General features: G+C 51.9%; 1 protein-coding gene across 1 annotated transcript; it reads right to left on the minus strand.

Annotated features, from left to right (window-relative positions):
* Positions 1-1,248: 1,248 nt before the first annotated feature.
* LOC139597111 (cis-aconitate decarboxylase-like) lies at positions 1,249-7,768 on the minus strand. The gene is made up of 6 exons (XM_071442079.1): positions 7,748-7,768; positions 7,145-7,199; positions 4,754-4,941; positions 3,608-3,700; positions 2,949-3,154; positions 1,249-2,167 (listed from the first exon to the last, which is right to left on the minus strand). The coding sequence occupies exons 1-6, from the start codon at positions 7,766-7,768 to the stop codon at positions 1,249-1,251; spliced, it is 1,482 nt and encodes a 493-aa protein (XP_071298180.1).
* Positions 7,769-26,921: the final 19,153 nt, after the last annotated feature.

The following is a 26,921-nucleotide window of genomic DNA, read 5'->3' on the forward strand; positions in this document are numbered from 1 at the left end:
ATTCTTTATTCAGCAAGATTCGTTGTGAATATTAGACAGTGGGAGAGAGTGGATGAACAGAGGTGGGAAAACAGTTTTCTTCTGGATGGTTCATTCCCTGCACAAACCACAACCAGCAAGAGAAAAGGATCTTCCTTCTTGTCTGCTCCCATCTCATCCCTCTTGAATACAGATTCCCACAGTAGATTCCACAATTTTATCACAATCACATTGGAAAGGAGCTCTTTGGATCAGCAATCCCAGTGTTTAATGCGGAGAAGTGTTGAGTTCTCCATCTCTCTACTCAGGGAGGGCGTGGGGTAAGGAGCCTTTCAGGGAATGGCTGCTCAGGAGCACAGATTCCAGATTTCATCCATTTTCATGGAAAGATGAGTTAAGAGCCAAATCTCAGTGAGCTTCCCCTCCTCTCACAGGAGGGAAACAGGAGTTTCCCAATGGGAGTCACAGTGAATGTGCCCAAGTCACTTCCCAGAGAAGCATGGGCCACCTGCTGGGCCAGCTCAGAACAGGTGTCTGGGAAAGTCTGGGAAAGGCAGAAGGGATGGTGTGGGACAGCCCTGGGATGGGTAGGGATCACCCTCAGGGTGTAGAACTGATGTAGGATTCCTCACCTGCCTCCCCTTCAGAAAAGACACCCAGATCTCAAGGGTCCTCAAACCACCTCAAACCATTGTACACAGAGGAGTGGCAAACACTGCCCACGGGTTGGAGAAATGGGAGGCTTTCACTGGGAAGGAAAAGAATCCCTCTCTGCTGGAGAGTTCTGCAGGCAGGGCTGTTTGCAGCAAGGAGAGATTTCTCCTGTGTCTGTGGGACTGCCTGACCCTGATCCCAAAAGTACCCAGAGGAGCGCTGAGAAAAGCACAGGCTCTGCAGCTGAGCTTCCTCCTCTTCCCAGCCTGGGCAGTCAGGCATTCTGCACAGAAAAGTTTGGAATCCAGCTGTAAGAAATGCACAGGCAGTGTTCCTTCTGGAGAACTGGATGATACTCCAGGATTCTCAGAGATTTCCATGGGAATTTTTTTATACTTATGGTGGCCTTTCAGCTCCTCAGCCAGCACCAATGAGGAGTTGAAGTTTACTCCATGTGTTAACCCAGACGCCTCCTGCCTCATGGGTTCCTTTGGAATTATCTAGTAGAAGGGTGGGAACTTGCCTGTCCTTGGGAATCAGTAGGAAAGCACCAATGAAGAAAGGAATCGCAGCTTCACCGGGACGAGCCCCTCACCAAGCCCCCATGCTGTCCCCTCACAGGCTGCAGGCCAGCTGGGAGCTGTCTGACAGGTTCTCCAGGTTGTCCACCAGAGTGATGATGGCTTCTATTTTTTCTTCTGGAAGCACGTGGGAGGCGTTGGATCGAAACTTCTTCAGGAGTGACTCTTTGCTCAGGGGCTTCCTCCAGTGCCCATAGAAAGTGTCACATTTGCCCGTCAGGACGTCCCCGCTGTGCAGGAGCAGGGCCACCTCTCCGTACATCTTGTCAAAGTTGGCCACGTTGTCTTCAGGGTGCTCCACCACCACCTTGTCCAGCAGGTCCCTGAGCTCCTGCCGGTGGATGCTGCTCTCGGAGAAGGAGCCCAGGCCCACCTCACCGTCCAGCAGGGCGGCACAGGCGTTGAACTGGAAGGAGTGCCTCGCCTGGTGCTCCGAGCTGGGGAAAGGCCGGTTGATGTACTTGGACACCGGGATCTTCAGCATAATGGTGCGGATCAGAGACGGCGAGAAGGAGCCCGCGTAGTTGATGAAGAGGTTCCGGACGGACAAGGCAGCATCCACCACCCAGTGCATGCCCAGGTGGGCTGGGAATCGCTTGAAGGCAATGTCCTGCTTTTCCAGGAGGAACTCGTGGTGCTCGCCAGGTGCGGACAGCGGCTTGGGCTGGTAGATGCTGTAGAAGGCGCTGAACCCCGAGCAGCCCGGGATGTCATCCAGGATCAGGGGGTTGGCCTCCATCCCTCGGCCCGCCAGCAGAGCGGCCTCCAGGCCCAGGCGGGTGGCGTTGCCCACGTGCAGAGGCTTGGCCTGGGTGGCGGCGTTGGCCATGGGCGCCCCCGCCAGCGAGGCGGCGATGCCCAGGGCGTGGCAGCACTGGGCCGAGCTGAGGGACAGCAGCTTGGCCGTGGCTGCAGCACTGCCCAGGGTGCCCACCACCGAGGGAGGGTGGAACCTGCAGGGGGATGGCAGGAATGAGCAGCCCTGGCTGCCTGGCACAGGGAACACCACAGGACCCCTCCCATGGAAATATTAATGGGAAGTGAGGGGCCCATCAGCCAGTGGAACTCTCTCATGGCTTTGGTGCAGGTGGGATTCACCTGACTCAGAACTTAACCATACATTTTAACTAATAAATTAACTTTAAACTTAGAGTTTTACTGCATTTTAATTTAACTCTAAATTTAGAGTTAATGAACATAAATTTAGTCTAAAAATGGAGTTTTTCCTGAAACCTCCTCAGAAACACCAGGGTGAGCTCAGCATCTCCAAAGAGCAATTTGAACTTTCTCCAGGACGTGCCATGGTTTGTGTCCACCCAGCCAAACTTTCTATCCCTCAGACAAACAATTCAGCCTCAACCACATCCAAGGGAACAGTTCCTGCTTGATTCCATTGCTTGGATCACACCAGGGCACTGCTGGAGACAGCAGTTGGCCCAGGAGCCATGCCCACCACCAAACTCTGCTTGGTTCTGGGATCCTGCCCTGGCTGAGTCAGGTGATGGCACTGCAGACTCCCTGAGAGTCCTCCTGAGGGTTATTTTTGAGGCAAAATCTCTGGAAATCACCAAATAAGTGCATGGTGTAATCGCCTCTGGCATTTGGCTTTCGGTAAGGCTTTACTCTGGGGTAAAGCTAAATCAAACTGGACTTAAACTTGGCTTAACCTAAACAAACATTTTAAACCCAGACTCACCAACCCTCTTCATCCTCGGTGAAGAACAGGAGCTTTACCTTTTGGGAATGTCATGAGCCTCAGTGGAGAAGTGCATGAGCCTCCCTTGCACTTCCAGGCCCACGTTGAAGGCCAGCAGGAAATCCAGGCCATTGGGTTTGGTGTTTGGAGGGAGCATCTGGGAAGCTGCCAGGAGAGCCGGCAGGATGGCCCCGGAGGGATGAGTGGCAGGGTGCCAGGTGTCATCAAAATCCATGGAATGGGTCTGCCAGGGAAACAGAGATGGGAATGTGCTGGCTGGGTGCTGTGGGAATGAGGGCTCCTTGCTGATATTCCTGAGGAAATTCTGCCAAAGCCTCCACTCAGTGTCCCCACAGGGCAGTTCGGCTCCTCTAAGAGCCAGGAGATTCCCAGCTTTTGTCCCCCATCAGTGACCACTCTGTTTCCTGGAATGCTAATTCCTGGCACCACAGATTCCCCTGGAACAGCCAGGAACACAGATTCCCCCTGGAAAAAACAGGAGAACAGATTCCCCATGAAGAGCTGGGAGCACAGATTCCCCTGGAAGGGCTGGGAACACAAATCCCCTTTGTAAAAGCCAGGTGCACAAATCCCCCTTGAAGATCCAGGAGCACAAACCCCCCTTGGAAAAGTCAGGAGCACAGATCCCCCTTGGAAAATCCGGGAGCACAGATCCCCTGGGAAGATCCAGCCTCACCGCCACGCCGTTGGTGAAGGCAGCCAGTGTTGGGGAAAGCTTCACCCCTGGCTTTCCGTAGACTGAGCTCACGGCCACGGAGGAGTACAGCTCCTGTGGGAAGGAGGGAATGTCAGGGGAGCCCTGGAGGTGATGCCACAGGTTTGAGTTTTTATGTTTTTCAGGTTCTGTGCTGCTTTAGGGTGTGGGTCTGGGCTTCATATGAGGGGATGGTGAGCTCTGTGCACAGAGCAGGGAGACAAAACAATTCCTGCTCTAGCTGGGGACCAAGGACAAATGATCCAAATCTCAGGCCCAAAAGCATGGACAATGGTAGACTGAAGAGAGAAAAGCAGGAAAGGTGGGACTTCATAGGCTGGGGCTGTAGCTGGGCAATTGACTCCAGTGTGCTGGTGGACCAAGGCTTAGAGAGGTGTGGGACCCCTGTGACTGGCTGGGATTTTCGTGACCATTTTGGTTCACCTTGGGTGCAGCCCAGGCTGGGCTCTTGTACTGCCCAAGGTGGATCCATTGAGGCCTTTTAATAAATTCCTACTTTATTCTTTAGCTCCATCTAATCTCTGTTCTAGGGCAGCTTTCACAAGGCATCAGAAGGAGTGGGGATGGTGCCGGCCACAGCAGCCACCAGGATCAGCCCCAGAGGTGACAATGGCAGTGGCAGTGGCAATAGCAGTGGCAGTGGCAATGGCAGTGGCAGTTGGGGTAGCAGTGGCAATGGCAGTGGCAATGGCAGTGGCAGTGGCAATGGCAGTAGCAGTGGCAGCAGCAGTGACAATGGCAGTGGCAATGGCATGACAATGGCAGCGGCAGTGGCAGTGGCAGTAGCAGTGGCAGTGGCAGTAGCAGTGGCAGTGGCAGTAGCAGTGACAATGGCAGTGGCAGTAGCAGTGGCAGCGGCAGTGACAATGGCAGTGGCAGTGGCAATGGCAGTGACAATGGCAGTAGCAGTGGCAGTAGCAGTGACAATGGCAGTGGCAGTAGCAGTGACAATGGCAGTGGCAGTGGCAGTAGCAGTGACAATGGCAGTGGCAGTAGCAGTGACAATGGCAGTAGCAGTGGCAGTGACAATGGCAGTGGCAGTAGCAGTGACAATGGCAGTGACAATGGCAGTGGCAGCGGCAGTGGCAGTGGCGGGGCTGTCCCTACCCGGCAGTAGCGCAGGGTGATGTCGAAGACGCGCGTGGTGCTGCCCACGAGCCCCACGCCGATGCTGTCCAGGATCATCCTCTTGCTCCGCTGCCGCACGGTCGGGGACAGGTGCTCGGGCCGCGCGGCGCGGATGAACGAGGCGAAGCTGCTGGTCACCGTGTCCTCGGGAGCGCTCTGGGCTGCCACTGCAGCACCGGGACACCGGGAGGGGACAAGGACAGTGGTGAGTCCTGCGCTGGTGTCACCAGGCCCAGGGAGCTGCACCTGCCCGAGGCAGGTGGGTGGGTCTGGGGAGCCTGCAAGGGCAGGGAGCTGGAATTCATCATTCCCATGGCTCCCTCCCAACTTGGGGTACTCTCTGATTCCATAGGTTCTATACATAAAATTTCATATTCCACAGGTGGGGTGGCTTCCAGAAGGTTCAGGTGAAGAAACTTCAGAGTTCAGCCCCATCTCCTCACCTTGGGGTTCCAACAATCATTTTTTGGGAGGCATCAATACAAATTATGTCCCTTTATCCAGAGGAAAGCCAAACACAAATGTACTGCAGAAATCCAACACTTCCATAATTTTTTGGAAAGCAAGACTAGACGCAAAGCCTGGATTTATCCAGGTGTTTCATCCTAAAATCACAGAAGTGTCTTGACTCAGCCACCAAAGCTCTTAAGCCCTATTGTACTCCAAAGGATGCTAATCATTAAAAGTTAAAATTCTATGGAAAATAGCCAGTTTGTGTATATTGTATATTTTAATTTCAGTGACAAATTGCCTTGTTTAGATTTTATATATATATATATAATATATTAATTATATATATCTTTTAATAATTTATATATTAATCTATAATTTATAAAATTATTCATTATTCTATAATCAGAATACAGAATATTATTAATACAATTATATTTATAACTCATAGAATTAAAATTGTTATGGCCCATTACAATTTATACTGTTAATTTGAGAGTGCACAGGAGAGCAGGAAAAATAAAATTCCATGTGGACAACATTTGCAGGATGGCAAATCCACACATTTACTTATGGGTGGATGTGGGGGTGCACACATTGATGGAGATAAAAAATGAATTAATGTCCAAATTTAATGAACCATGGGCGAAAAAAATTAAAAATACTTTGCCCCAAGAGGAAAGCTCATCCAGATCAGCAGGTACACAGGAGGCTTTGGTTTTGGAGCAGCAAACATGGCAATTAATGAAATGACCATTCCCTAATATCGCTAGTTTGGATTCGTCCTGAAATGCCACACCAGTGACTCACGGAGCGCTGGCTCATGTTCGGGCTCACCTCGAGCCCCGTCTGAGGCTCCTGTAAACACAGCTGGGAATGCCATCACCGCCTGACTCATCCCCCTCCCGGCACCGCGTTCCTATGGGATTCCCGGCACTCAGCACCCCGGACCCCTGTCCAGCCCAGCCCAGGTCCCCCCGGAGCATCCCCAGGTCCCCCCGCACCCTCCCCGAACTGCGAGTGGTGATGTCAGGGCTTGGAGAGGGTGCAGGAAAATCTGCTCCCATCACCCAGCACCCAGCAAAGCTGGATTGGTTCCTCTCCGGCATCAAATGCTCTTTGTCACCTCAGCAGGCAGCGGGGTTTTTAACCCTTCAGCTAAAAGCACTCCATGACTCCAGGGTTTTCCTTCTTGGTATGGCAGGACTTCATACAAAAATTTAATTTGATACAAGACCAAATAAATCCCTGTGGATTATTATTTCTTTTGTCCTCGGATCTCATTCGGCAGCATTCCTTGCATTTATTGTATTAATAACTCATTTTAAAATAAATTGAGACAATAGACTAAGAATATATTTTAAAATTAATTAATAAACCAGAATAAAACTTACAATTAACCAAGAGCCCCTTTTAAAAGAAGTTAATAACTTATAATAAACTTATACTAAACCAAGAAAACTTTTAGAAAGTTAATAAACATAATAGATCAAGAACATATTTTAAGATCAGTTAATAGTGCTGGAGCCACAGAAGGAGATCCATGAATGTCTGCAGGCAATGCTCAGAGCAGGATCAGGTGTAAGTAGGAAGCAGTGACAAGTGGAGGAGTTAAGGATCTGAGCCACCCTTTGAACACCTTACAGTTGTGGTCAAAGAATTTGGAAAGTCTGGTTCTAAACCAGTTAAAGATCTGGTTTAGCACAGGACTAACAATCCACATTTTTACTCCTTGCTGCTTTTCTCCTGGTCCTTTATCCCTGAGGGCAAGAAGAACCATAGGACCCCCAAATATTTGGAAGCTTTTCCTTCCAAGAATTTGAGGATTTCTCCCAGCATGCTCAGCCCAGGACCTTCTTTTCCAGCAATTATTTAGGGATGCCCACTAGGAAAGGATGGGGAATGCTGAGAGATACAAACCATGGGTAGCAGTTTTGTGGACTTGCCGAGAGCTTGCCAAGAACTTCTGGGATTTCTAGAGGAGAGACACAGAGAGGGAATTTGTCACTGGAGCTGCTGGAAGGTTCTTTGGAGCAGTTTTCCTGGTTGTGCCTCTCATCGTGAGACACTCACAGATCAAACGAGCACGTAAAAGTAACGACATATTTAAAGGAGGGAAAAAAATATTTTCCGAAGCTGCTTCCAGCAGGGATGCCAAGAACATCCAGGGAAATAAAGCCACACAGCTGAAGGGGCAGCAGAGCCTGTGCAGCCCTGCCACGAGATCCTGCAGCGAGTGGCACCAGCTCGGAGCGGGCACAGGGAGCAGAGCCCATGGAGCACATCCCAACAACAACAACCCCCAGATGGCACAGTCCAGGGGATGTCTGGGACACATGAAAGGAGCAGGATGGCAGGAAAAGGTCGGTAGCTGAATTAGGTGACTGTGAAAACCATTGGAATTTGTTAATTTTGGGACAGGTTCCCGTTTAGTGCCACGAACTGCCCGGAAAGCGACATTTCCTCCTTAAAGTGCAAAAGGCGAGCTCAGGGGTGGGGAGGGTTTGCATGGAAGAGTTTTACCTGGAAGGTGGAGTAGACCATGCTGGTGGCTGCTTTTCCCAGTGCCTTTCCCGGCTCGGTGTGCTCGGCGCGAGGGATGGCAGAGGTGTGTGGCTGGAAGGTGCTGGTGGCAGGGTTTATATCTGCCTCCAAAAGGCAATTTGCTTTCTGTTTTGTGCAACTGAATTTCCAGGGGGATGACATCAGTCCCAGGGGAGCCAGAGGGTGGGGGGAATCCGTGAGGAGGGGTGGTTTGTCCGTGCTAGACAGAAGGGAAACCCTCCCTTCCCCCCAGTTTCAGGAAATAAATAAAGATTTCAGACAATAACTGACAAGGTTCAAGGAAACTCCTGTCTCCAAAGTGCCACAGGTGCCAATGGGTGAAGCAACTGGCTCCAGGCTCCTCCTCCAAAGGAGGACTATAAAAGTGAGATTCACCAGGAAATGAGAGGGACAAGAGCATCCTCCCATTGAGCTGAAGTGTCACCAAAGCAGGTAAATCCCAGCTGCAGAGGCAGAAGTGAGGCAGTGGTGGTTTTCTTGGATGCTTTTCTTGAATACCTTCAGTGTTTGGGTGTTTGGCTGAGTCTTTCCCAGCTCTCCTTCTTCTCCATCTCCAGCTCTGCTGGGTCACTGAACTGGGAGTGCACCCTGGAGCTTCCAGGGAACACCGGGAGCCTTCATTCCCAAAGCAATGTTTGGATTTTGGGGGAGTGCCACAGCTTTTTGCTTTGTTCAGCAGTGGAACCGGGGGACATTTATTATGTTGGGCAGTGTAACAGCCTGGAGGGACATACCTTTACTTAAAATTGGATTTTTTACTAACCCCCATGCAGACCTTTGTTGTAGCAATGCATCCCTGGCAATTCCGTCGTTGTTTGCACCAGAGGAGAGGCAGGGTTGTGATGTGAAATCCAGCTGTGTGTTGTGGCTGTGCACTGTTCATCTCGCTGTGTGTTTATCCAAAATGAATTTTGTTCTCTTTCCATGTTTACCTGGAGAGAAGCAGCATTTCCTCAGAGCTCTGTAAATGTTTGTTATCACTAACAAGGTGGGATGGAAAACTAATGGCAAGGTGCCCCTGGGGATGAGTGAAAATGGAATGGTTTGGATCTTGCAGATGTGTCCCATGGCATGGGAACCTTGCACCAGCCTCCTGGGGATGGAATATTCCTGTGCCCTGGAATATTCTTGTTAATACTGGTCATGGAGAAGCAGCAGCAGCTGTGAGATGCACAGAGAGATTCCTGCAAACCTGACAGCCCCATGGAATTGGGATGAGATGGGAATGACCTTTCCTGGCAGGGGGTGAAGTTGCTGTGAGGACAGCAGGGAGTGAAGGAAGTGGTGTCCAGAGCCTGTCCCACGCAGCTGCGAGGTCAGCGGGGACAAGAGCCAGGAGGGAGGGAGGACCTCACAGGGCATTCCTGCAGCCCCCGGGGTGAGGGATGTCGGGGCAAGCAGGGAGAGGAAAGAAGGTGGAGGGGGCAGGATGAGGGAGGGTGTGGCTTTGGCTTTGCCCTCGCTGTATGAGGGATTTGAGCAAGGGAAGGATCGTCCCGGGCTGCCCCTTCCCTCCGGGAGAAGCAGCTCTCAGGCAGCACCCCAGGTGTCCAGGTGCCTCCTCAGCACGGGGACATCTCCATCCCGTGGTTCCCTGGACAGTGGCTGTGCTCCCGGTGCCCTGGGTGTGCAGAGAGCCTCTAATCCCACCTGGCACAGGGGGATTTTCCATCTGCCCCCTGCCTCCTGCACAGGCCCATGTTATCCTGTCGCGCTACCAGGGTTCTGTGGTGTGTGTGGAGAAATGACAGCATTAAGGACAGAGACAGCACCCATGGGTGGGGCTATCCCAGGGCCAGACCTGGGCATATTTGATCAGAAAACCCCCCTGGGGTTCCCCTGCTGGGCCTCCTTTTTCCAGCTCAGTGCAGCCCTCAGTGTTCTGGTGCTGCTGCTCCTGAGACAGCACCAGGAGGATTTTACTGGTTTGATGTATCCTGACCTTGCAGGAAACTGAGGCAGGGACAATGCCCAGGGACATTGTGCCCAATGTCTCAGGGCAGGGACCACGAGTCTGGGTTGGTGTGTGAGGGGTGGGTGTGAGCAGTGGGTTCCTCCTTTTCCACATCTTGGGCTGGATCCTCTCACATCCTTCCCCTTTACACCTCCATAGCCTGACAGCATATTCTGGTGTTTGTCTTCCTTCCCCCATGTCTGCACTGGAAGAAGAGAAAAACATCCCTGTGAGTTGTGTCTCTCCTTCCCTCCCCAACCTCAGCTCTTTGTTGCAGGTCTGTTATACAGAAAACACCAACAAAATGAGCTTTGGCAAATAAAAAACCACTGCTGGGAGCCAAGGAGTCACCTTGCCAGCCCAGCTCCCTCCCAAATCCCAGCTCCCCCTCTTCCTGGGACCCACTCCAAGCAGGGGCTCTGAGTGTGCCTTTGAGCCACTGCCTGGGCTGTTTCAGGGCAAAACATCTGGAAGAGCTTAATTTTGTGGCTCATTTCCAAATATAACCATTTAAACCAAACTGCTTCTTTATATAGAAGTATCATTTAAAACAATTATAGAGACTAAATAATGGAATCCACAGGCTCAGCTCTGCCCAAGGGCACAGCATTCCTTGGGACCTCCTGAAAGGCAGTGCCTTGATGGGAAAAGGGAGAATTCCTCTCTGGGAACAGGGATTTGGTGCATCTCCCTCTCTGAACTCAAAATCCCAGCCTTTAGCACAACCAAGTAATTGAATAATTCATTGTTCCCCAAGCTTTGCTTGGAGATTTTTAGCTTTTACTTATTTGATGAGAGTTGATGTTGCCAGAGCAGTTTGGAGCTGTTGGAGTCGATTTATCCTTCATCCTTCTTCCTTTGGGGAACTGACATCCTTTAGAATAAATGGAGAGAGGAAAACACAGGGTTTTTAGCAGAACAAGAGAGTCCAGAAGGTACTGATGTTTGCAAAATGTAAATTTGGTCTGAGGATTTGTGCGATCCCGGGATTTAGGTTCATTATTATTCCCATATTATTTTTCTTTGGGTGGTGCTCCTTCCCTCCTCCTCACTTCCCCTAACAATAGTGGAGCTTTCCTCCCTTTCCAAAGGGTTCTTTGGAGTGGCTGAGAACAGAATACATCACCTTCTCCCTTTCCAGCTTTTTTAGCTCACCAAATATTCTAAAAATACCCAAATAACAAGAACATTGCTGTTTTATTTTCATCTTTGTTTCCCAACAAAACCCTCCAGAGAGAAAACTTCAGCTCCTGGTACCCAGGAGTGCTGAGGAGTGGAAATGTGGGGGCTGCCTGCAAACAGACGAGTTCATGGGAGAAATATGAAGGGTTTGAAAATAGCCTATTTAGTCACTGGGGTTTCAAGAAAGGGATGGAGCTGGAAAATTCCATCTGGAAGGGAGACTGTGTGTGTGTGTGCACCGTGCCTGCCCTGTTTGTCTGCAATAGTGGATAAGAAACGTCCTGGAACGGCTCAAAAATACCTTGTGGGTTTTGTCTGGATGTTTGTTGGTTTGTGTTGGGCTATTCATGCCTCTCCATCTCCAGCAGCCTGGAGAAGAGGGGACAGCAACCATCACCACCACCTGCAGCGCTTTGGGGCACCTAAACATGTTTTTGCCAGGAATCCTGGTCGCCTAAATAGGTTGTGTGTGTTTTTTCTGGATAGGGCTGCGGAAAGTAGGCACCTCAAGTGGTGCTTTGAATGGAGCCTTTGTCTGCAGCAAGGAGTGGGGAGGAACATGGAAACACCTGAGCCTGTCACCAGCCTGTCCCTGCTCGGGGCAGGGGCACGGCTCTGCAGGCTGGCCGGGTGCTGTCCTGGTTCAGGGCAAATTTTGGAGAGAACCCCCAAAGGGGCTCCTCTAGGAAAGCAGATTCAATTGGCCCCTCCCCGCAACCAGTCTGGGGGAAACTACCTCCTTGGAGAAAAGTGGAAAAAACCTGTTTATTAAACAATAAAACCTAAACAATATTCAACAATAAAACTCCTTGCTGCTCCAAAAGAGATGACAAACTGAGAAAGTCCCCTCCCTCGGCTGCAGTTCAGCTCACACAGGCTCTTATCAGTCCCTCCGGTGCTGGAAATGTTGTGGGCCGGGCCCGGCCTGGTGGGCCACAGGTGCTAGCTGCCGGTGCTCTTCTGGGTGTTCAGTCCAGAGCAGGTTTCAAGAGGTCCAAAGAAAAGGGAAAAAAGAAAAAAAACCACAGTCCAGGGAACTTCCTTGCCTCAGCAAGCTAAAACTAACTAAAAGCAAAGGAGAGCTCTGTCCCACTGTCTGTTCATCCACAGACAACACAGTCCAGGAGCAGGAATGTGGAGGAGTGAGTGCAGTGTCTGAAAACAAACTGCTGCTTCTTCTCTCCCCCCTTCACTCTCTGCAACAAGGCTTAAAGGTGCAAAACTTATTATTCAGCATGAACAGAACAAGACAACTGGGGATAAAAGCATCATATAGTCAACCTAGGATAGGTGCCCAGGCCCGTGCAGAGGGCCCGGCCAGGAGGCTGTGGAGGCAAGGGCTGACTCTGCTGTTTTGCCTGCAAGGCCCAACTCTGCTGTTTTGTCTGCAAGGGCCATGGCGAGCACCGAGGGCTTTGCCGCCGTCTTCTACAGCGAGCCGGGGGTGCTGGGGCTGCTCGGCAACGTGGTCAGCGCCTTCCTCCTGTGCCTGCAGAACTTCACCGTGGCCGCCACCGGCCTCGGGCCTCGCGCAGCAGAGCAGGTCCTGGCAGGTGGGTGCTGCTGCTCAGGGTGGGGTGGGTGGGCCTGAATGTCCCCTGAGCTCTTTGACGGTCATCCCCATGAGCCAGTGGGCACCACTGGTGGGAAATGTGGGCTGTGTCCATTGTGCAGGTTGGTGTGCTCCTGGGGATGGCTGCTCCTCCTTCCCCAGCCACAGGGCCAAGTATTCCAGGTGCCATTCCCTGCTAGATCCAAGCTGTCCTTGAGGCCTGCTCAGCACACTGAGCCAAGGGGCTTAGGGGCCACGCAGAGAAATTTCCCATAAAGGTGGGAAGAGGGGCAGGCAGAGGCCCCATGGCTGCTCACAGGAAGGCCATGGGACCTGCTGTGGGGGTGTGCCCTAGAACTTCCTGCAGCTCCAGCCTTTTTGTGCTTGACTTCACACCTGACCTATTCCTGCATCCCTCAGGTGTCCACCTCATCCTGATCGGAGGCTTTGTCCAGCTCCTGGCTGGATTTCTCGCCTTCCGCAAGTATGACCACCTTGGAGGCGCGGCCTTCCTCACCTTCTCTGCTCTGTGGAGCAGCTATGGGGCCACGAAGGTCCTGTCTGCCGCGTATCCCTCCCCGGAGAACACAACGCTCCCCTCTGGAAATGCCAGCCAGCTCCCGGCCGCCGGCACGGCCCTGCTCTCAGCCAGCCAGAGCTCCGTGGCCGGGCTGGTGGCCTACATTGCCATCTCCTTCATCCTGTCCTTCTGCTCGGCCACCGTCAACTACATCATGCCCTTCATCTTCGGGGCCATCGCACTAGCCCTGAGCTTCGAGGCGGTCGCGCTCTTCGGGGACTGGGCCCTGGTGGTGTCTGGGGTCCTGGAGCTGGGCATCGTCCTGTGCGGGCTGTATGGGGCTGTGGCTCTGCTCCTGAAGGGCATCACCCAGAGGTACGTCCTGCCTGGCTTTGGGCACCCCCTTTTCAACGTCCTGCTGCTGGGATCAGCACAGAAGAGCTCCTCCAAGGCCCTTGGGGAAGAAAAGAAGAAGAACACCAAGTATGCAGAGCCGATGGCCCTGGGGAACATCTGCGACACTGTGTCACCCTTTATATTTGCCTTTTACTTCTTTGGGTACATGAAGACATTCTGTGTGGGGACAGCGTGGATTTCCATCATCTCCAGCTGCCAGCTGCTCTCCAGCTTCTACAGCTACCTCAGAGGGGACAGCTACCACACCACCAAGTTTGGTGCCCACAGCCTCCTGTGGCTGGTGATGTCCTGGGAGGAGTTTGTGCTCACTGCCTTCCTCGGGCTGCCCGTGGCTCAGGACAGCAGGCTGGGAATGTTTGGAGCGTGGTTCTTCCTGGCCACTGCCTGCCTGCTGTTTCTAATGTCGACTCACAAAGACACCCTGGAGATGCTGCAGAACGCCTCCTTCATCCTCCTCACCTTGGCCTTCATCCACCAGATCCCACTGCCTGGCGCCCGGCCCTTCCTGGGGGCCGCCTGCAGCCTCTGCACCGCGCTCTCCCTGTATGCCACCTTCGCCAGCCTCATCAACTCCATCGGGGAGAAGGCTCTGATTCCCGTGGGCACCCAGGCCGTGCCCAGCTCAGCTCTCCAGGCCATGCTGGGGGCTGCCCAGAGCTGGCTCTCAAGCTCCAAGGACATCCCCAGCGGCACCAGCGCTGCCGTGCCAGACTCGTTGTTCTACATCTGCAATGGCCTGGCAGCAGCAGCCGCCGTGCAGGGCAGCGTGGGTGCCCCGGGCAGGCAGCTGCTCTCCATCCCCTCTGTGCTCATCCCAGGGGCCCTGGGGCAGCTCTTCGTGTGCCGGATCCAGGTGCAGGGCGGGAAGAGGTTCGGGTCCGTGCTCCCCTTCTGCTACGCTGCCTTCTGGGCAGCCTGGACCTGGCTGCGCCTGGCAGGTAAAGCACAGGATGGTTCCTGGCTTAAGGGGCGTTCCCAGGGAATTTCAGATGGCTTTCTCTGATGGAATTCCTTCTTTCCTGAGAGTCAGTGACATCAGGTTTACTGATATTCCTTCATGGAAAAAGATAATTCACCAATCACCCCGGTTTGCATTTGGTTGCCATTGCTGCAGGCACTTGGTGCCCTCAGTTCCAGGAGTTCAAGTTGTGTCTTCAACTCCAATAAAACGCAAGATTTCCCTGCAAAAACATTGTGAGACAGGGCTGGCTCTGGGCTGTTATCTCAGAATAACAACTCAGGAGACGCTTTTAGGCAGTGAGAGGCTCCAGGTTCTGGATTTCTCCTTCGGGAGCCTGGAGAAGTCTATCCCAGCTGATCACAGCCATGAAAGAAGCTCTCAGAAGCTGAGCCTGGCTTTTAAAAGCTGCATTTTGCTCCAGGTGGGCAGAGTGTTCACACAGCCTCCGTGCCAGGAGCTCTTAAAATGAGCACCTGTGGGGACAGTTAAAGCTGTGGCTTGGGACTTGTGGCAGGAGCTGCTGGAGTGTCCAGCCAGGCCCTGAGTATTCCAAGCTGGAGGTAAAATCCAGAGCTTTTTTTGGACAACTGTCACCAGCCCCACAGTTAATACCTCAAATACTTTGCGTGGCAGAAGCAGCGGGTGTCGGTGAGGGAGGGTTTTTGGGAGGCCACCATCCAACAGCTGGAGCTGTGGTAATCCCAGCTGAGGCTCTGCCACTCTCCTGCCACTCTCCTGTCACGCTGCTCTTTGTGGTTTGCTCATAACCAGATGTGCTGCTTCTGTTTCAGGACACTTGCTGGACATCGGGGCAGGGCACACCGAGGGATTCACTGCTGGCTCTGTTGCCTTTTTGGTGCTCAATGCTTTTTTAATCATTTTGGGTAAGTCTCAGAACCACGTGGGATGTTTATTGAGGGGCATCTGGGGTCAGATCATGAATCCTGCTGTGATTGCTCCGTGGTGGAGATGCACCAGTGAGGGAGGCTCAGCTCTGCCCGTCGCTCTGATTAAGCAAGAACAGAGATGTTTTGCCCACAGCCAGTAACAGAAGCTGAGCTGGGCTTAAGAGAAACAGCCCCGAGGGAATGGAAGAACATCTCAAAGAAAATAAAAGGATCAAATCAGGTGAAAGTGTTCGACGCACTGGGCCACTGGCTCCAATCCTCAGCCACGCTCCAGCCCAGCTGGTGTAAATCAGAACCTGCTTGGCTGCCAGAGAAGTGTTTTCCATGTGAGCACAGTGTCCTGGCAGATCAAGGGTTTGGCAGTGTGTCTGTGGAACCTGAGGGCTGAACAGACCCTGGCTATGCCTCTTTGTTCCTCCACCAACAGGGAAATCAGAGCTGGGGTTGCTCGGTTCAATCAAACAAGCCTCAGTTGATTTAGGAACTCTTCTGCTGGCTCATGGACATTTTATGGGCCGTGCTTGATGTGGGTCTCTCTTGTTTGTGTTTCTTTCCACAGCTTCCTCTTTTAATATGGTGCTTCTCTGCCTGACCCTGGCCATGGAGCTCTTGACTGTTTGTTTTCTGCTCTTTACACTGGGGAACCTCCCTTTGCCATTTGAAAGTGAGTTTTAGGGGAACCTGGATATTAAACCTTCACCCACAGAGTGCAGGGAGTGGGTCCTGGGTTGGGGAGCAGTGTGGGGAAATCAAGCAGGGTGTTCCTCTTTCCTTGGAAGTCTGGGGTGTGTGCAAGCATGACTGAAGAAGGAAACCTTTCCTCCTATAACCCTCAGGGCCTTGAGGTTCCAAATAAACCTGATATTGCTGGATCAGAGCACCTCTAGAGGTTCTGTCCAGCTCTGCTTCCCAGTGGATGTTCCCTGAGGTGTGGGATGAGCTGGATGTGCCACAGCTGTCAATGGCTGCAGTTCTGCTGAAGCCTTGGCTTTGCTGCAAGTGACAATTTAAGTTTTAATTCCATGGAGTGCTTTAGCAAGGGGATTAGCGGGAGCTTTTCCACCAGGACCTTGTCACCACAGAATAGAATCACAGCACCATGAAATCCAAATGACTGAGCCCAACCATCCCCACAGCACTGACAAACCCTGTCCCCAAGTGCCCCATCCACACTATTAAATCCCTCCAGTGATGTTGCAGTGTGATTTCCTGTTTTACCTATCCCAACCTCCTCAGGTGTGCCAACCTTTCCCCCTCCCCCTTTTGCCCTCCTGCCTAAGAGCTGTCCATCAATCTTAACATTCCAGCAAGGCGTCGTGTGATTGACAGAAGTTCAAAAGATGCTCCTCAGGTCTGTCCAAGTGTCTGTATCCCTTGAGCCTTCTCCTCCTCACACCTGGTTGGCCCTCACCTGTCCTCTCCCCTCCCCCTGTGCCCGGGGCTTAAAAGGACACGAGACCATGTGGCTGTGGTCTGTCTGTGAGCTGTTACCACATTCAGAGGTCTACCATGCTGCAATTAAACTCTGGACTAAGTCTCTATGACAGAACCCGCTTCTTTTCTCTTCACTGCTGCTTGAACCTTTTCCACCAAAGGTAAACTGAGTTCCTACTTTGCCTGGATTTGTTCCGAGTGCCCAGCTGCAGCATCCAGCTGGCCAAAGGTATCTCTGTGGTGAAAACACCACAGCTGCCACCTTTGGTCCAGCATCTAGGGCCAGAAGAAGCCAGGCACCCCCACACCCGGAAACCTCAGGGTCTAATATTTAATAGGGATTCAATCACCGTTCCTGCCTCTGACTCTGGGATTTTTTCCAGTTGTGGTGCTGAGCATCCTCAGTGTCATCTGCTTCTATGGAGCCATGGCCTCTCTCACCAACTGCATGTTTGGGAAGGACCTCCTGATGACAGGACCTCCTCTGCTCACAGTAAGAGAGCTTGGCATGGTGGTGTAGCTTCCTTGCTCAGAGGGGATGTTCTGGGGCCTTCAGTGCAGATTCCTGTGGAATTTCCCTTCTGCTGAATCCTTCAGTGCTGTTCGAAGTCCTGGTCACAGCACTTCTGTAGGGAGCTGTGAGCTGGAAATGAGCTCTCTTCCATTAGGAATAACATTGGGAAAAGGGCAAGGATGTTCACAAGACTCATACCTTGCTCCTGGGGAATCAGTCATCCCCAGTCTAAGAATTCCTCATAAACTGAAGTTTTAAAGCCATAACATTGGGAGCAGAGAGCTTACAAATTTCCCAGACTGGACAGCAAGAATTCCCCATCTTTTCTTAGCTTCAAACTCCTTCTGCCATCTGGTGTGTCTGCCTAGGGCAATTACCCCTATCCAGGGTGATGGATTTGCCAGCTCAAATTCCTGCTGCAGAGAAACATTTCCATTAAGTCAGCGTTTCGTGGGAAGGCACTTGAAACTCCATCTTGAAGTTTGGATTCTTGAACAGTTTCTTTAGGTCACTTTGGAGAGCAGCCATTTCCCCAGGAAGCTGTGCTGGGTAGGATTCATCTCCTCTAACTCAAGGCATTGGCAGTTGAAATGTCCACCCTGAGCTGCTCTCTTTGACTTTAAAGATTGGAATTTCATCCCCTGCTGTGGGAGAAGCATTCCTAGAGGTGCTGCCTGTGACCTTGGACAGCCAAGGGATCATGGCATGGTGAATCCCTGCATTCAGCTGGGTGCATTCCTCCCCTGTGTTCCATATTTTTGCTTATTCACTGCCTCCTGATTCCTGGCAGGTCCAGAGCTCCAGGAAGGACAGGGAGGATCCCCTGCCCTGTGTCTGCCCCAAGTCCCACCTCACGAGTGGCCTGAGAACCATCGCGGAGCTGCTGAACACGGGGGCTGTGTGTGGGGTCCCCACAGACACCGTGTATGCCCTGGCAGCCTCCTGCAAGCACCCTCAGGCCATTGAGAAGGTCTACAGGATCAAGGTGGGAATTCAGGGATGTCCCTGCTAACCTGGCTCTGTGTCCTGTCCTGAGTTTCTGCAGAAGCAGAAGGGGATGCCCCTGGTTTCAGGTTGTCCCAAGACTCAGGAGGTGACCGTGGGCAGAGTTCATGGCAGCCACACCAGAACATCAGAGACCATTTTCTGAGCAACCCAGGGTACAGCCCCTCTGCTCCAGGCTGGAGCACTGGTAATTAGGCAGTGACATCCCTGGGGATGGACAAAGTACAGCCCCAAACAGGAACAGCCACTCACAAGCGGGTCCAAACCTGTGTTTGTCCTCTGTGCCTCACGAAGTGCTGAATCAGAATCCCAGGGCTACATTACCCCAGACTTTTGGAGCCATTCAGTGCTGGAACCAGCCCCAGAGTTTGCACCTTCAATCCAGCTTTTGCAACCTGGCCCTGTCTGCTGTCCATGAGGCAATTTCCTGGCTAGCCTGGAGAAATAACCATAACAGACGATCTCAGCTGGCCGAGCGCGAGCAGCGGCACAAAGGCCGTCTCTTCTGCACTGCCCTGGTGCCAGTGCTGACCTTCCCTGCCGATGAGAGAATACAAACAGAATGTAAATACATGCCCAGTTCCTGAGTCATTTGGCCCCATTGAAGCTGATGTCAGTTGAGGACTGAAATGACACCGCTTTGCGAGCTTGTTTTATTTCCCCTCCATCTCCACTGCTGGTTTCACACTGAACTTATTTCACCAAGCTTCTTTCAAAGCTCTGGAGGGGTGATTATGGAGATGTTGGTTTGCAGGGGGCTGAGCTCCCCATCCCTTATCCCATCACAAATTGGTGTGTTTGACCTTGGTTTACATCAGCAGAAGCTTGGAAAAAATCAGGCCCCTGGTGCAACATCCCAAAAATGCTGATACTGAGTGGAGCATCGGTGTCCCTGTGATGGATGTGCTTAAAGAGGGGGAATTGGATGCATCCCAGGAGTTCCCAAGGGCAGGCTGCTGCTCTGTCTCCTCTTTAATTTGCACGTGCAGATCTGAGCTGGGGCATCCATCACAGCTCAGCATTTGTGCAGACACAGCATTTTCCTTGCCTGGAGCTCCTGCTCCATGGGAAACACACAAACCAGGATCCCAGCAGGCTTCAAGGCTCTCCAGGCAAACTTTCTCTCCTCATCTATTTTCCTCCTCTGTTTTTTTCAGGACAGGCCTCAAGAGAAGCCCATCTGCATCTTTATTTCCAACCTGGAGCAGTTGCGAGCAGCTGCCCCGCCCATCAGCCCCCTGCTCTGGGAATTCATGGAAAACGTTTATCCTGGCGGCATTGGCTGCATTATCCAGAAGGGAGAGTGGCTGAAGAAGTTGGGTGAGATGAGCAGCACAACCCTTCTGTCCCCCTTTCATGTTTTCAGCAGGGCAGGTCTGCAATCCCAACACTCTTTGGGATGTGATGGGGAGAGATTCCCATCACTTTCTCCAAGAAATCCTCCCCAGAGCTCCCGGATGCTTTGGTGGATGTTTAGCAGAGGGTGTTAATCAGCTGGAATGACTCATCAAGAGTGGGAGCAGCAGGATGAGCTCTTTAACCAGAGGCAAGGGAGGCTCCTCAGCCTGGGAGGGTCCCCTCTCCCAAGCCCCCTGCTGCTCACTGGAATGAGCAAAGCAGGGTGGAGCAGTGTCCAGGAGATGAGAGGGTTCTGATGGTCATCCCTGCTCATCGCCTCTGCCTCCAGCACACGGACACAGGCAGGCACTGTGAGCACTGGGATGATTCACCTCAACCCTGGCTCCTGGGCAAACAGCAGGGAATGAGGGAACTGGAGGGCTTGGAGCACAAGTCCTGTGAGGAGCAGCTGAGGGAGCTGGAAATGGGCTCAGCCTGGAGCAAAGGAGGCTCAGGGGGGACCTTCTGGGTCTGCACTGCTCCTGCCAGAAGGGGACAGGCTCTGCTCCCAGGGAACAGGGACAGGAGGACAGGACACAGCCTTAATCTGCACCAGGGGAGCTTTCAGTTGGACATTAAGAAAAAAATCTTCCAAGAAAGGTTGGTCAGGCATTGGAAGGGGCTCCCCAGGGAGGTGTTGGAGTCTCCATCCCTGGAGGTGTCCAAGGAAAGCCTGGATGTGGCACTTGGTGCCAGGGTCTGGGTGACAAGGTGGTGTTGGGTCACAGGCTGGACTTGATGATCTCAGGGGTCTTTCCTGACTCAGTGGATTCAGTGATTCTGAGTTAACCACGTTTAACAGGCAGAGGGAGGTGGTGGAGGGTGGGAGGGTGGGCAGTGGTCACAGGAAGTCAAACTTGGGATATAGGGAGAACCTGTGTCTGTGGAAACAGCTGTGATGTCTCCAATTGTGAATCATTTCCTTTTTACCCAGTTGGACCCCAAACTGTACCTCTGCTCTCACAGACTTCTGCTCAGGAACTGACATCCAAAGAAACACATTTAGTTGGTGCATGGAGCTGGGTCACTTCCAAAGGCAGCAGGAGATCCCCCCTGGTGCCACGACAGGGGCTGTGCCAGCTGTGCCCCTGCCAACATCCTCTGCCTGTCCTTCCAGGGGTCGGAGCAGGATACAGCAGGGTGGGAACCCAGGACAGCATCATGATCCGAGTCCCTGACCTGACGGTGCTGGTGCACCTCATCGACATGACCGGGCCCTTGGCCATCACCTCGGCCAACCCCAGCGGGGAGGTGGACAGCACCCACCACGACATGGTCATCTCGTGAGTCCCTGCTCCCTGGCAGTGCCACCCTCCTGCTTCAGAGCTGGCAGAGCTTGCTTTGGTGCCCTGCACCGTGGGGAACCACCTCAGCACGAGGTCACAGCAAGGTCTGTGAAGGGTTGTTGCTATTTTTTGCCCCCCAGGCGCCTTGGCCATAAGCTGGAGGGTGTTCTGTGTGATGGAGAGTCTGACGAGGTGGTGGCGTCCACTGTGGTCAACTGCACAAAGATTGATGAAAGTGAGTGTGAGACCCGCCCTGTGTCAGCCCTGGCGTTTTCCTGGGAGGCTTCCATGCCTTTCCCAGTATCAGTCTGGCAGCACAGAGTGCTCCAAGAGTAACAGCTCCTGAGTGCCTGGACATTTGCAAACATGTTGATGAAGGGAAACAAACAAAAGATGTCCTGGGAGGACCTCTGTGTTGACAGGGAACAAGGGAGGAGGACAAACACAGTTGTGCAAGGAAAATCTGCCTCGACAGGGTGGAAATGCTCTGAGTGGGAGGGTGGGTGCTGCTGGAAGAAGGGCTAGGTGCTGCTGGGAGGAAAGGTGGGTGCTGCTGGGAGGAAAGGTGGGTGCTGCTGGGAGGAGAGGTGGGTGCTGCATGGAAAGGTGGATACTGCTGGAAAGAAGGGTGGGTGGTGCCTCAGCCCACCACAATGAGGGTGGGACAGGAGCTTGCCCACAGTGATGCAGCAGCACACGCTGAGGTGTCCTGGGTGACTCTGGGCTGACATTTGAGAAGGATTCATTAGTGGAAAACCAAACCCTTGAACAAAGTGTGATGTCAGTGTTCATCAGTGGTTTCACTTTCTGGTCCTTCCACACAAGTTTATTTTGAGTGGCTTTGTTGGTGCAAGATGTTCCTTTACATTCCTTTCTGTGCCACTCTGGGGATTGTCCTGACTTGCTCATTCTCCCTCTGGGAAGGTGGCATCACCATCGTGCGGGAAGGCTGCATCCCAGCTGGAAAAGTGATGCAGATCTTTGAAAGGGTGAAGAACAGAGTGGTCTGAACCGAAGGAACCTTCCCTCAGCAAAGGAACAAAGTCTGCTCTCCCTAAAAACAGGAGGTGTCCCATGTTTTGCTGGAGCACATGGCCTTGGGAGAGCCATTCCTTCTCTGATCTGCTCTTACCTCCTTGGGAATGGCAGCACTTCCCCAGTTGGGGCCTCTCCTGGGACCTTTCTGCAGTGATTTGTTTTTTATCCCCAGTAAGTGCCTGGAATCTCCAGGAGAGCTGCCCAGGAGCTGATGATTTACTGCAGGAACTCCCAGAGCTCCTGTGCTTCTGAAGTGCATTGGACTGTGAACACAATGTTTGTGCATCCCCTTCCACAACACTCACATCTGTGTGGTTTAAAATTCCAAAACCCACTAAATAAATCTTCTTTTTGGAACATAAGGAGAAGGCTTTGTATTTCATTTGATCTCCACCGAGCTCTTCATCCTCCCAAACTGGCAAAGCTCCATGACAGAGGGTTTGCAGCAAGCATTCTCACCCCATTCCTTCCCTGCCATCTTCCTTGCCACTCCCAGCTCATCCCAGACCACTCAGCTCCTGGAAAATGCAAAGGAACATTCATGAGCATCCGTGGCCAAGCTGGGGGCTGCCAAGGGCTCAGAGTCATGGGCTGGCTGGGGTTGGAAGGGATCTTCAGGATTATCTCATTCCAACACCTTGCTCCTGGGCTGAGTGCTGCTGCCCCAGAGCTGTCCCCACACAAGTCCCCAGGGCTGTCCCCACCCCTGTCCCTGTGTTAGGCGCTGTGGAGGGGCAGAAGTTTCTGCCAAGAGCAGAGAACAAAACCTTCCTCTCTCCCAAAGCAAACAAGCCCCGGGGGGAGCCAGGGATGAGGGAATCCAATCACTAAAGTCAAACCTCAACAAAGGAAACAATGAGTTAGACCCAAAGGCTTCAAAACACTGCAAGGTGCGTGACAGATTGGAGGTTTTCTGTAGTGTTTTTCCCATCCTGGAGGCAGTGTCCAAGTGGGACACCTCTGCCAGTTCCCTGTCGTTGTTCCCTCTCCTCCCTCCTGCTCTGGGCAGGGAGGTCATTCCCCTGGCACAGCCACAGTCCCACCTCCCACGGGACAAGACCCTTCCCTTCTCTTGCTCCTTATCATTGTTTTGGAGCATCTTGCTCATGGAATTCTCCCTCAGGCCACATCCCACCTGTTCACCTGATGCTGCTGTGGGAGCTGGGCAGGAAAATCTGGGAGCCCGGGGGCTGGATTCCTCCTGCTGCTGTGGGAGTTGGGCAGGAATATCTGGGAGCCCTGGGGCTGGATTCCACCCAGGCCTCATTTCTGACATGTCAACACCAACTCCAGCCCGAGGTGCTCGCTTGCTTTGGCGCTGCCGTTGTTGTCCAGCTGGTGCTGCCGTCCCATGTGCACTCAGAAGTCGCCATAAATAGCAGCTCTTGCTCCTTCTCCAGGTCACAGATGTTGTTTCATCCCAGCAGCTCCCCAAAGTCCCGGTCAGAGATCCTTGGCAGCTGTTCCTGGGATGGAACACAGGCTCCCCTTCACCCCGCAGCCTCCTGACCCTGAAGCCTGCTCGGGCACAGCTGGGCATTCCCAGCCTCCTGTGGTTTCCCAGCCCGTGCCAGCATCTGGAAGTGGAAGTTAGTCAAGCTCTCCTCCCTGCACATGCCTTAGGACAGCCCAACAACCTGGGCTGGTGGAAGGGGATGAGCTTCCAGGTCCCTTCCAAGCCAAACCCTTGCACGGTTGTGTGATAAACACTTCTTCAATAAACGGATGTAGGCGCCAGCTGAGGTTCATCACCACCCAGCAGAGGCTTAACTTTAAGGCATGTGGTGAAGTCCCACAACACGGGACTCCTCTCATGTTTAAACACCTTAATGCTTGAAAAACGACTTGAACTTCCTGAGCAAGTGAGGTTTGTTAATATTGGCTATAAACTGCTGGAACAGCAGAAAAACCCCAAGAAAGTAGAAAAGTAGAAGGTCCCTTCTTGACTTGTGATCTGGGACTGTGTGAGACCATCTCCATGCTGGTGCCATGGGAGGTGGCAGCTCCAGGGAATGGTGTGGAGTTCCCCAAGTGCCCCTTCATTGTTCACACCAAACTGCCAGGATTTGGTAAAAAAATTACATTTGGAGCTCTGCAGCAGGTAAAGGGAGCCCAGGATGTGTCAGCCCTTGAGGAAAGCTCTGGATGGGAAATCAGGGGGGATAATAGAAACAGATTCCAACCAGAGCTACAAAAAATCCAGACCTTCTGTTATAAGTGGAGCAGGATAAGAAAATGACAGGAGTTTATGACTTCATTTCAGGGAGAACCAGGATTAGTATTTCCTTATAAAATGTATGTAAAGAGTCCCTTCCCAGCAGAGCACAAGGAAATCTATCTGTACTTATGGGCAACTGAGCCAGGGGTGTAAAATTTAATGCAGTAATGGAGTTTTTATAATTTACTGAGTAAGGAAACAAACAAATTATGTTAGAGGAAAAAAAAAACCCAAACAGTCACCCTAGTCTGGGCTGCTCACTTTGGCACTTGCATCTCATGAGTGTTCTGGTGACTCAGGAGTAATTATGGGTCAGAGGTATTTGCTCTGCACCTGTTTTCCACCATCAGGTGATAAAGTAGAAAAACAGGGGATTTTTAATTAACACAATAAATGGCACAATCAGTTTGTGCCAGGAACAAGTTCTCACCTCTCTTTGCTGCAAAGAAGGGAATAAATTTGATTTTTCAGTGTTGCTGCTAAATAAAGGGGAGTATTTCCTTGAAAAAAACAAAACAAAACAAAACAAACATGTTTGGGAGAATCAGATAACCCTAAAATGGTTTGGGTCAGGAGGGACCAAACCCAATCAATAACCCTTTTCCAATCCCTTCCACTGGACCAGGTCATTTGTGCCTTGCACACACAGCTGGGAATTTCTGACCAACATCATGGAGATTGTGGAGCAAAAATTTGCTGGGTTTGCTGATAAATCTCAGACAAATGGCAAAGAATTGATGTTATTGGGAAATGTATTTCACAGCATTTTATCAAAAATACTTTTTCATGGCAGTGATATACTGGAGATGCTCCATCTCTGGAAGTGTCCAAGGCCAAGTTGGATGGGGCTTGGAGCAACTTGGAAGAGTGAAAGGTGTTTCCATGGCAGGAAATAATCTTTAAATTCCCAAATATTTCAACCCAAATAATTCTGGGGTTCTTTGATTAGGTTGTTGGTTCTATCCCTTTAGCCAAATACATGATGGAATTGGTTACTGGGCTCTGAGCAGTTCCCAGGACAAACTGGGCTGGGAAATAGCTTAGAGCCCATCCCCCAGAGGGGTGAGCAGCACCGTGCTGGGGCTCTGACACACAAACCCAGCCCAAGAACGTTGGGGCCTGGAGCAAGATCCCCATCATCACATTCCCACAATTCTTCCAAAGTAAATTCCCCAGGTCTCCACAGCCTCTGCCGGTGTTCCTGCAAGTTTAGAGGGAAACAAACACACCTCCCTTAGATCAACAACAGGAGCCCTCAATTCCTTCAGTCAGGCTCTCTAAACACAAGCGCCTTTCATCAGAGCTATTGCTGAGTTTTAACACCTCTTGTTGTGTTTTCCATTCTGCTGCACGCTGGAGGAAGTTCATTCCCAATTGGGAAGGCCCAATTCCCAATGGAAACAGCAATGTCAACCAGAGTTAGGGCTAAAGGATGCAAACTTTGTCATATTTGTTCCTAAATCTCTCTTGTGGATGGTTTTAATAATTTCCACCCCTTCTCACCTTGGTGTTTGCTCCAAAGTGAGCTGAGCTCCAGTGAAATCATTTTCAGGCATGGGGACCATGTTTGGCAGAGAGGAGCAGCCCTTTGTGGGTGCAGAGACAGGGAAGGAGAGGCAGGGATGGGAGAGGAGGCTTTAGATAGCAGGGCATTATTTTATTAATTCTTTTATTAAAAGAAACACTGGTGGGAAGTGCTGGTACAAAACTGAGCATTCACATTGTCAAGGAATTAAATTGCACCAACACCCATGGCGTTGCAGGGCATCCCATGTGTGCTCCAGGAGACTGTGAAGGGAATACTGAGGAGTGACCATGGCCAGGCCTGTTCTGGGACTGAGGGACCAATGCCTGGGGAGTGGCAGCACGTTTGGGCACCACCAGGGCTCCCGTGCCTCGGAGGGGGCTCCTTTCTCAGGAAAGCAGGATTTGGCCAGCTCAGCTTCCCAGGGAACTGGATTTCCATCTCTGTCTCAGCACAGAGAACCAACTCATCCTTGTGCCTGGACTCTCTTAGGGCAGCTTTTACCAACTCATGGTTTAGTCTAAAAATAAGGAAGTCCCTCCTAGACCAGGGGTTGGTGACACCCTTCCCAGAGCTGCCCCACATCAAGGCTGTTGCGGGCTGGTTTCGGTTCTGCCCTGCCCATACCTGTCTCCTTCCTTCTTCTTGGGCTTTTTTCACTGATTGATCAAAGAATTCTATTTGTCAGATAATTGTTTGAGGCAGGAAAATACATCTTCCTGGTGGCAGTTAGGTCACACCTCCGTGAATTTGCATTTTATCCATTTAAATGTAATTTCGTGCAGAGTAGGAAGAAAAAACAACCTGTGAAGACAGGTACACAACCAACTCTTGTTCTTCCGCCACAGATCTGGTGGGACTCATTTCCTCAACAGACAGGAGGAATTGTTCTGGGCAAAGCACGCCCAGAAATTTCAAAAATCTCCAGAATCTGTAGCACCACAGACAAGGCCACCTCAAAGGATCCACCCACTGCTGTGCAAAACCCATTTCAGTAATCCCAAAACTCCAGACTGGTTTGGGTTGGGACGGACCTTAAAGCCCATCTCATTGAGCTCTCATGGGCAGGGACAGTTCCACTGGGCCAGGCTGCTCAGATATGAACCCCCAGAGCTGCTGTTTCATGTTAAGGTTTAGCAATGAAGAGATCTGGACAAGGCCTCCACCTTCCCTTGACTCACATCTCGGGTCTTTGAGCAAGACCTTGGAAGTGAGCAGGA

The sequence above is a fragment of the Agelaius tricolor genome, unplaced genomic scaffold (genome assembly GCF_023055355.1).
Source record: "Agelaius tricolor isolate 1412-34295 unplaced genomic scaffold, bAgeTri1.0.p SCAF_17, whole genome shotgun sequence".
NCBI lineage: Eukaryota > Metazoa > Chordata > Aves > Passeriformes > Icteridae > Agelaius > Agelaius tricolor.